Source organism: Thunnus maccoyii, chromosome 13 (genome assembly GCF_910596095.1).
Source record: "Thunnus maccoyii chromosome 13, fThuMac1.1, whole genome shotgun sequence".
Lineage (NCBI taxonomy): Eukaryota > Metazoa > Chordata > Actinopteri > Scombriformes > Scombridae > Thunnus > Thunnus maccoyii.
The window spans coordinates 925001-935055 of NC_056545.1; the positions used below are offsets into that span (position 1 = coordinate 925001).

At 36.3% G+C, this 10055-nt stretch overlaps 1 protein-coding gene and 1 long non-coding RNA gene across 2 annotated transcripts; both read left to right on the forward strand.

Moving 5' to 3' along the window:
- Positions 1-186: 186 nt before the first annotated feature.
- Positions 187-4142, forward strand: LOC121910437 (hepatitis A virus cellular receptor 1 homolog). Its single transcript, XM_042431662.1, has 4 exons — positions 187-846; positions 2324-2404; positions 3198-3256; positions 4095-4142. The coding sequence occupies exons 1-4, from the start codon at positions 516-518 to the stop codon at positions 4140-4142; spliced, it is 519 nt and encodes a 172-aa protein (XP_042287596.1). The 5' UTR covers positions 187-515.
- A 1068-nt stretch (positions 4143-5210) lies between these two features.
- On the forward strand, positions 5211-9814 carry LOC121910593. The gene is made up of 3 exons (XR_006099684.1): positions 5211-5300; positions 6518-6542; positions 9383-9814. It is a non-coding gene; the product is annotated as an uncharacterized LOC121910593 (long non-coding RNA).
- The last annotated feature ends 241 nt before the right edge of the window (positions 9815-10055 follow it).

Here is a 10055-nt window from a genome sequence, read left to right on the forward strand (position 1 = left end):
TCTCAGGTACTCTGCTCTTTATATTCACTCTACACCATCAGGAACAACTACAATCATAATAATAATAATAATAATAATAATAATAATTCACTTTATTTATACAGTATTGCACATTTCATAAACAGAGTGAAGCTGAAAATAATCAACAAGCTAAAAAAGAAAACAGAAAACAATTTAAACTGTTAAATATTAAAGTACATTTTAAAGAGGAAGGGAGTCAATGCATCTGTTACTGATAATATTCCACAAACATCCGCTTTACAACAAACAAACAATCTTTTTCTCAGAGCATCAAACTGAACAGATGATCAGATAAGAAGATGCTGACGGTTATTAACAGAATGAAACTAAGATGTTTATCTTCAGATCTTCTCAGTAAAGAAAACAGAATCTGGATTTTAGTTTCTGACGAGACTCGAAGGATCTGAAACATAAAGTTGAAGCTGTTTAAGCAGCAACATTAACAGAGTCTGTCTGTGTTTGTGTCTTCAGTCATTGAATGCAGCAGCAGCAGCATGAAGGTTGTTGGTCGAGCAGGTGAGAACGTCACTCTGCCGTGTAAATATGACTTTAAGAATAAAGGAGCGACGGAAGCTTGCTGGGGTCGAGGAGAAATACCACTTTCAAAATGCAACAACCAGATCATCTCCACAGACGGACATAAAGTGATAGAATCAACCAGAGTTTCCAGCAGGTATCAGTTACTGGGACGACTGGAGGATGGAGATGTTTCTCTGACGATCCTGAACACCACAGAGGAAGATGCTGGATGGTACGGATGCAGAGTGGAGATACCTGGGTGGTTCAATGATGAAAAACATCACATCGATCTGATCATTGAGAAAGGTAAGAAATGGTTTAAAACATGATCAGTTTACTCTCCAGGCAGAATATTTGTGTGAGATCCATCAACTGTCTCTGACTGGAGACCAGAACAACCTGTAGAGCAGCAGCCTCACACTAACCTGATATAACAGCTACACGACTCTCATGTTTTACTGGTTTTAATGCTGTTGTTCATCGTCTGTGATGTTAAAACAGATTCACACGGTCAGAGAAATAAAAAGTGCGTCCTGGTTTTAGTTCAGTTATAAAGTACCAAAAACTGCAGTTCCTCAAATGGCCAGTTTAAGCCATTGTGTATTAAAAGCTCATAACACAAAGATAATAACTCGTCAGCAGATTTACAGACGTCTCTTTTATAATGGAGATCTGTGGGGAAAATTATGTTATGGCTGCAGTACTGCGACTGACCACCAGGACAAACTGCCAGTAAGGCTGAGTGAAGGAGCCCCATTAGATCCATTAATACATCCTCTGTTAATATTCAGCACCATAACCAATCATTGTGAGAATTTTTAAAGAAAATTCTCTGATTCCAGCTTCTTAAATGTGAATATTTTCTGGTTTCTTTAGTCTCTGTGACAGTAAATCGAAGATCTTTGTGTTGTGGACAAAACAAAACATTTGAGGACGTCATCTTTAGGAAACACTGATCAACAATTTTCCACATTTTCTGACATTTTGGAGACTAAAAAAGTAATTATTAATCGAGAAAATACCTGACATTTCAATCAACAATGAAAATAATCATTAGTTGCAGCCATAAATGAACAGCACCATATCTGCTTGGTAAATCATGATGGCGCCTAGTTTCACATTATTTCGATTAAATCTTGTTCCATCATCTGCTTACATCACTGGAGTCTTTATTTCCACACATCCAGTCAAATCTTTAATAAAGGATATCATGTCGTTCTGTCATCAGCAGACGGTCACACTGAGCCTGACTGCATCCTGCTACACAACACAAGAGCCACATTAGCTTCCTGCTAAAGTCTACTTCTTGTCTAACTTACAGACATGAACACATGTCTTGTCCTGCAGCTTGTTGAAGGAGCCACAAACATTATTCACCAGGGAAAAGTGCTCCGCTAATGTCAGTTAGCAGTCTAGGTAGCTAATTAGCTGCTCAGCTGCAGCACATTAAACTGCATGTAAACATACCTGCAGATGTCATTTCAGACCCGTTAGCTGCAGGTTTGGTCGTTGCTTAAAATCCCTGTTAGCGTCCATGACTCGTAGCTACAGCAGTTTGTTTACTTTGTGTCAGTTCATATGATGTAACACCGGTAGCCTGCCAGCTGCTGTCAATCAAACACAGACACCGACACGCCCCTCCAGCTGCTGTCAATCAAACACAGACACCGACACGCCCCTCCAGCTGCTGTCAATCAAACACAGACACCGACACGCCCCCACAGTCCAGATGTTCCAGATGTTACTGATGTTGGATGATGTAATGTAATGTGACTGATTTCAGATCCAGCTCCTCAGTCGACAACGTCAACAACAACAAACGAAGAGACGAGTACAGAACAGACGACAGACACTTACGCAACAAGTATGACTCCAACACACACACACACACACACACACACACACACACACACAATGATTTACATATTAAACTGTATTTACTCTCTTTGTTGGCCAAAGTTACTTTCACACAGTAATTAGTAAGTAAATATGTAATTATTGTTTAATCCTCTAAAGTAATTTTTATAGACAGTTTAATACATAAACATGCTGATAGACTCACTGCACTGAAAATAAAATGTCCTCTTTCAGCTTTATTGTACATTTGCAATAATGACAATAATAAATGTATTTATATACCACTTAGCTCCATTTTGTTGATATTATAAATTCCAGCTGATGTTTTTATAGAAATTTTACATTTTAGTGGCCTAATATCTTTTATACAGTGAAACAAACATCAAAAGGTTGAATTCTGGTCTTTCCTGTTTACTGCAGTGTTGATATATAAATCAGTAAAATCTTTTGTACAACAATGTTATAAAATAAACTGAAGAACAAAACTTGTTTGCATATAATACAATATACTTTATAATAATTACTTTATTCCATTATTTATTCTAATCTATTACATTTTATAGGGTTTAATGTTTAATAACAGTTCAGTTGTTTGTACTGAACATTAATTCAAAATAAAGTTTAATCATGTTTGACTGATGGTGACTCTTCATGTCCTCCGCTCTTCATCTTCATCATTAATCTTTAAATCCAAACCAGAAACCCTGAAATAAAGTCCAGTCAGATGTTTTTCCTTCATGAGCTTCATCATGACATCATGCTGCTGCTGACAGAGCTGCTTTCATTTCCTCATCCTGCAGGTCATGTGACTCCTACAGAGAGCGTCTCAACTTCACCCCCGGACAGCGCCGAGGCCAAGGTGAGAGAGATATAAAGACTTCCTGTGTGAAAGAGCAACATGTGACTGCGAGAACATCGCTGTAGTTTATACGCTTTGTGTCATAAAATACAGACACATTTCTACAAGAACAAATATATCAAAAAATGTGTTCCAGAGCATTTAGCTGCATTAGAGGCAGGATGTAATGAGACGAAAGACATTTACATGTTAACATGAATTGAAAATATAAAAGGACCAAGCATAGAACCCTGAGGAACCCCACAAGTTATTACTGACACAGTTAATGGGTTGACAGTGTTGCTCTGTGTCTGCTTTATAAGCTGATGATATGTCAGATGTGTTTACAGACTGTTTGATTAATTCTGCTTTAACACAAAAGTAAAAGTAGAAAAACTGTACAGAAAAACGTCCAAAGTTTTACATATTTGAAGTATTATCAGCTGAATTTACTGATGGTATTGAAAGAAAAAGTACCTTTACTGTAGGTCCATTCAGTACACAGAATGCTCTTTTTCACACTGTTATATTATTATGTATATTCTATTATTGTTATCACTGATTCATTCATGTGGAAGCATCGTTACTGCTGGAGGTTGTTCTTTTAACTACTTTATATCCTGTTTCATAGTTTAATCTGTAACAATAAATCACATTTTATGTGTTTTATATGGAAAATGTTTAATCTCAATCTGTAGCCAGTAACAGAAACTAGCTGTCACAGAAATGTAGAGGTATGAAGTAGCAATAAGTATAAATACATCCAAATTTAATCAAAACTCTGAACCAAAACAGACATGTAGCTAAATGCTAATGTGTATGTGTGTACATACGTGTGTGTTGCTGTGAATTTTTATAGCTGCTGATGACTCAGCAGGTGTTGAAACAACATGAACCAAAAGTCTAGCGGTTATCAGACTGTTTGAAACAAACTGTGAATGTTGTAACGTCCTTCATTGTAAATGTCTCACAGTTTATAGCAAAAAGGAATAAAACCTTCTACTAGTGTAGGATATACTGCGTGATCTCGGCCAAACAAAATCCTGTTTTACCCTCTAAATAGTACAATACCCAGGAGCCTCAGCTGTCGTTGCTATGGAGATGAAGCCAGTTAGACGTGCTAATCAGAGCAAATAACAAATTCCAAATGTTGCATTGTTGAATTGGGGAATAAAACACGTTGCCGTAGTTACCAAATTAATCAAAAACTGACCCAGAAATCAAAATTTAATCAGCAGGTTGTATAATTAGTTTTCTCAACATCACAATCATTAGCTTCAGCTCACCGTTACATTAACAAATAGTTGTTTTATTACAGAGTTGGTGTTGTGAAGATAACAGTGCTGTGTATTAACAATATAACTCCATGTGCAGTAAGTTTGGGTTAAAATTACATCAAACATTAGCTGAGTTGTGGCGTCCATGTTTGTTTGGTTTCCAGGTTCTTACACATCATTAAGCACCAGACGGTTATATTGATATAGATAGATATATATCCGAGTTTCCCAGTTAACATTACAACATGAATTTTAATGTGTTGACACTATTTACAAGTTGGGAACTCGCAATTCAATAACTCAGATATAATGATAATAATTTTTTATAGCAAAACAAATGTTACAAAGTGCTTCATAAGGCAGTAAAAAAATAGATAATTGAAGCCAAAGTAGTGCTAATAAAAAAGTATATATAGTATATGATATGATGGTATGAAAATTATGACATTAGAGGTACAAGTAACACATTTTAGCTCTGTGATTGGATGCTTTTTTTGCCAAAATGCAGCTTGGGAGTCGTAGTTAAACCCTAAAATTGTTTATGTTCACAGTTTGCAGATTTTATGAAAGAACCAGAAATGTTCTAACACAGTTTTTAATCTTTTATACTGATGTTTTAACCAGGAGAGTTTCATGTATTTAAAGTCGTTTTGACCTCCTGAAGTGACAGTCAGTGTGTTTCTGTTGTCATCAGCCTCAGCAGACGAGCAGCAGTACAACTGTGGTTCTGGTGTCTGTTCTGTTCGCGTTGATCGCTTTGGTCACAGCAGGTGTTATCATCATCATCGGTAAGTCATGTTTTCACAGCCACAACAACAGAACTGACTCTGTGTTTGAGGGAAAATGTTCCTTAGTTTTAACCCTGAGAGGAAGCAGTGGTCAGTCGGCCATGATGGAAGTCATGTGAGCCGTTGACGCCTGTGACTTCTTCATTTTAGAGATTCTTTCGTATGAATGAATCATAAAAATGTTATTTTCTGACCGGAGCTGTGAGATCACTTCATCTTTTCTACAATCACATGTTGATTTTAATTTCTGGGAACAAGTTGATTTGTATTCATAAGAAGTTTAATAATCCTTCAACATGTTCAGCCTTTCAAGAAAACAACACTTTTAGGTCTCAATAATGAATTCTTTCTGTAGTGTGTGATGTTACATAAATGCAACTGAATTAAAGGACAATTCTGGTGATTTTCTATATTTTTCTTCATGTTTGGATCCAAACCAACAATGAACTGATCTACTAACAGGTATTGTGTGTGTATCAGAGGGATTATACTGAAGTTCTCTGAGAAATCCATAATGTAGCACAAAGTCAGAGGTTTTGATCTGCAGCAGAACAAGCTGGCGAAGCTGTAAACAGAACCGTGTTCCTGCACATGCTCAGTAGCGTCTGCCTTACACAGAACTACTCTCCGGAGACTGAAAACATGATGCTGTTATTAGTGTTTGGAGCCGTTTCTAAACAAACTAACGTGACCAAACTCTTCATGATGAAGGAACATGTCACCCAGTGCAGCGATGTGACTCACTAATGTGTTTTTAATCAGATATATCAGCTTTGATACACACACAATACTTGTTAGTAGATCAGTTCATTGTTGTTTGGATCTAAACGTGAGATTTATTGTTTTATATTTGAGTTCTATAAAGAGAAAGAAATGTCCTTTTATGCCTTCTGCTCATTTTCATGATAAGTCGTCCTTTATAAGGGATTAATCATTTACTCATGCATTATAGATCATTCATAAGCCATTAATAAAGGCAACTTTTGGGTTGCCAGGTTGTGGAAAATCCTCTTTCAGCATCAAAAGAGCTAAAAAGTATGAATGAATCCAGTTTATGATATTTTGGGTTTTGTTGTTGTTGTTTCCATCGTTTTATCAGTTGTGTGACGTATAAAACAGAACATCAGAGTCTGTCGTGTTGGTTTAATCCAGTATATCAGTGTTTGACTTGATTCTTTATTAATGTTTTTATTTCTGATGTTTTTCTGTCTCTGCAGCGAGAAGATCGAACCGACTCAAAATGTAAGTTTCATTAATGACTCACTCACATCGGCTCATTTAAACTTCTTTTATTTTTAATTGGTCAGCTTTTTCTGAATTTCATCTCCAATTAATCCACACTGGATCTCTGAAAAAGTGAAACTATAAACTACAGACAGCTGCTGCTGGAGCGTTTTAAACCTGAATTAGAGTCCAGTAAAAGATCTGAATTGATCTCTTTGGTTTAGAAGTTTGTGGTAAATAAAACGTCGTTGGAACAAACTGCAGTTATGCTTCTCTGATGACAAATCATGACTCAGTGGAGACTCGATGAGTCAGCAGGGGGACCTCAGAGTCGGGAACCTCATGAGGTCTCACCTAGAAAACGTTTGACACACTTCTGATCATCATTATCGTCATCTTCATCCTTCTTCACATTCACACTGTGATGTGTTCAAACTGAAACTCAGCAATGAGAAAAAGACCCGAAACCACAAACCACACGACAGATTTCAGGATGTAAAACTGAATATTTAATATTTTCTTGTAACTCCCAGTTCAACCAGTTTAAACCTTATTGTTGTTAATCACTATAAAACAAATGTACAGGTGGAAGAAGAATTCAGATCCTTTACTTAAGTAAAAGTACCAATACAACAATATAAAGTATTATTATTATTAGCATTGCAGTACAAGTACATAAGTATTATGAGCTTGATGTAGTTAAAGTATTGCAGTAAAAGTACATAAGTATTATGAGCTTGATGTAGTTAAAGTATTGCAGTAAAAGTACATAAGTATTATGAGCTTGATGTAGTTAAAGTATTGCAGTAAAAGTACATAAGTATTATGAGCTTGATGTAGTTAAAGTATTGCAGTAAAAGTACATAAGTATTATGAGCTTGATGTAGTTAAAGTATTGCAGTAAAAGTAGTGGTTTGGTCCCTCTGACTGATATATTATTATATATGACATCATTAGATTATTAATAGTGAAGCATCAGTGTTAGAGCAGCATGTTACTGTTGTAGCTGCTGGAGGTGGAGCTAGTTTACACTACTTTATATACAGTTAGCTAGTTTAGTCCAGTGGTTCCCAACCTAGGGGTCGGGCCCCTCCAAAGGGTCAGCAGATAAATCTGAGGGGTGGTGAGATGATTAATGGGAGAGGAAAGAAGAAAAAACAAAGTTCTGATACACAAATCTGTTTTCAGTTTTTGGACTTTTTCTCTAATCTTTGATTTTTGCTGAAATATTGGATCATTTGAACATTTATTGAAATGAAAGCATGTGAGAAGTTTAGAGGGAAAAATCACTATTTGGTGGAGCTGTTAACAACTCATAGACATGTGAAATGTGACCCCGACTACACACTGCTTTTTGTAAGACGTCAAAAGACAAAAAGGTTGGAAACCAGTGGTTTCCAAAGTTTTCAGTTTTGAGTTTTTCTTTCCTCAGAAACAGAAACTAATTGACGGATATGAAAGCGTTGAGAGGAAACCGCTGACTGATGTAACGCTCAGAGCGCTCAGGGTGTTCGGACTTGCCCTGCAGCTGTTGCGACACTTAGTCCAAATGTCATATCTTAAATGTCACATCTGAAGCAGAAGGTCATGTGACCAACTGGTGAGATGCATCTTAGAAAAACTGCATCTTAGATCAAACCACAGTGTAATTATAACCAACCAGCATAATGAGACCAGATCACTAAGTTATAACTACGAATACATGTGTTGTATTAATGAGACATTTCAGATTTTTAATTTTTTTAAGCTTAATTAGCATCATAACTACTTATATTGAACTCAGCCTCAACAAAACAGACAATGATCAGAAAAAGATCATAACAATTAATTTGTCTTGATGATGTTATTTTGTACTGATTACTGCACATTTTCAATTAATTCCCACTAATTGATACCTTCTTCAACTGAAGTCTTTAAGTCAGACCAGCAGATCAGCTGAAACTGCAAAAATTTGTACAATTCAACAAACATGAAGAGATGATTGAAGAGAATCCTGATAATAAAAATCATATTAAAGAGAGTTTAAGTGTCTTTAGTTCTTCAGTTAAAGATCCTTGTGGAGAACAGAGCAGTTGGTCCAGACGGTCAGATGATGCAGAAGAAGTTCATCTTACTTTCTTCTGCTATGAAATTCTGCATCTACATTTTGAGGAAACTTTTTCTTTTTAAGGATCTGACAGACAGAAAAACATTTTGGTGATCAGATGAGATTCATGTGAGGAAACAGGAGGAAAAAAACATAAAACTGATTCTATGATCAATGTGGGAAAAGACGCCCCCTTGTGGTTTTGGAGAATCTGCCTCACAGTTAGATTGTTATATGAAGTCTGAGTTTGTTGATGTGTAAAAACAAATAAAAGACAAAAAAAACAACAGAAACATTAATCATGTTTCACTGAAAAAACATAAAATCAACTCGTCCTCTGAAAAATAAACCCGACTGTGAACTAAAACCAGCTTTCAGATTAAATAAAATACTTCCAAACTGTAGCTGAAGAACTCTTTAAAACGTAGAAATAGTGACAGAATTGAAAGTTTGGTTTGTTTAAAACTAAAACTCATCAAACCAGATGATTTAAATGAACTTTGCCTTTAAAAAAAAAGCTGTAATTTGAGTGTAAAAGAGAAACCAGTCCGATGACATAATATTCAGTATGTAAATTATTAAATCTAAAATGTTTTTGTATTTGCTGCAAGTGTTTTATTTATTATTCTACCAACACATGACCCTCAAAACTCTGCTGGTTTCCCTCATCTTCCCCTGCTATCAATCAATCAATCAATCAATCAATCAATCAACCAAAGAAAGTCTTGAATAAGTGAACAGATGACTGATGTGAGTTCTTTGTGTCTTTCAGCCCTCAGCAGCAGCAGGTCTTCAGTTCGGTCCAGTTCAGGTCTACTTCAACCACCCTGCAGCTCCAGAGTCGAGGTTCTGCGGTGGAGAACATCTACCAGATAGACGGCGACGCCGGCGGCGACTACGAGCTCTGTCCCTGAGACCTGAGAAGATGAAGAGCTGAGGACAAACACAAACTCTGTAAAGGGTCGAGCAGGACATTCGGCAGGTATCAGCTCTGTGACGCTGAGCTGAAAACATTCTGCAACCAGAAGAAGAGCTTTGCTGCGAGAAACGTCCAATCAGAGAGCTTCAGACCGCGTTCAGGTCATGTGATGATGGATATTAGAGAAGATAATGATGATGATGATGATAAAGACCTGCAAGCGTTCAGGTGATGAAGGCGACTGTTTGATTACAGAGTTGTTTATTAAATTTGGGTTTAACTTAATATCACATTAAGTGTTTCTGTGTTATTATTCAAAGACAGATCAGTCATGTGATCATGATGTTTTCATTGCATCAGTTTAAATTCATCTTTAAGATCTGTTTCTGCTTGATATAAATAATATTTAAAAACTCAGAATCTTTTTTTTTTCTCAGTTATGTCTTCATGTGAAGAGTGTCGAGTCATTACTGGTGTAAATATAACGAGAATTAAATGAAGCCACAACTTAAAGCAGCTTCTGTCT

Bases quoted from the DNA above. Each gene is read 5' to 3' on its own strand.
- LOC121910437 (XM_042431662.1), top strand. From the start codon at position 516: ATGAAGGTTGTTGGTCGAGCAGGTGAGAACGTCACTCTGCCGTGTAAA. The intron at 2,405-3,197 runs GTATGACTCCAA...CTCATCCTGCAG, and splicing joins GACAGACACTTACGCAACAA to GTCATGTGACTCCTACAGAG. The intron at 3,257-4,094 runs GTGAGAGAGATA...GAATTTTTATAG, and splicing joins CGGACAGCGCCGAGGCCAAG to CTGCTGATGACTCAGCAGGT.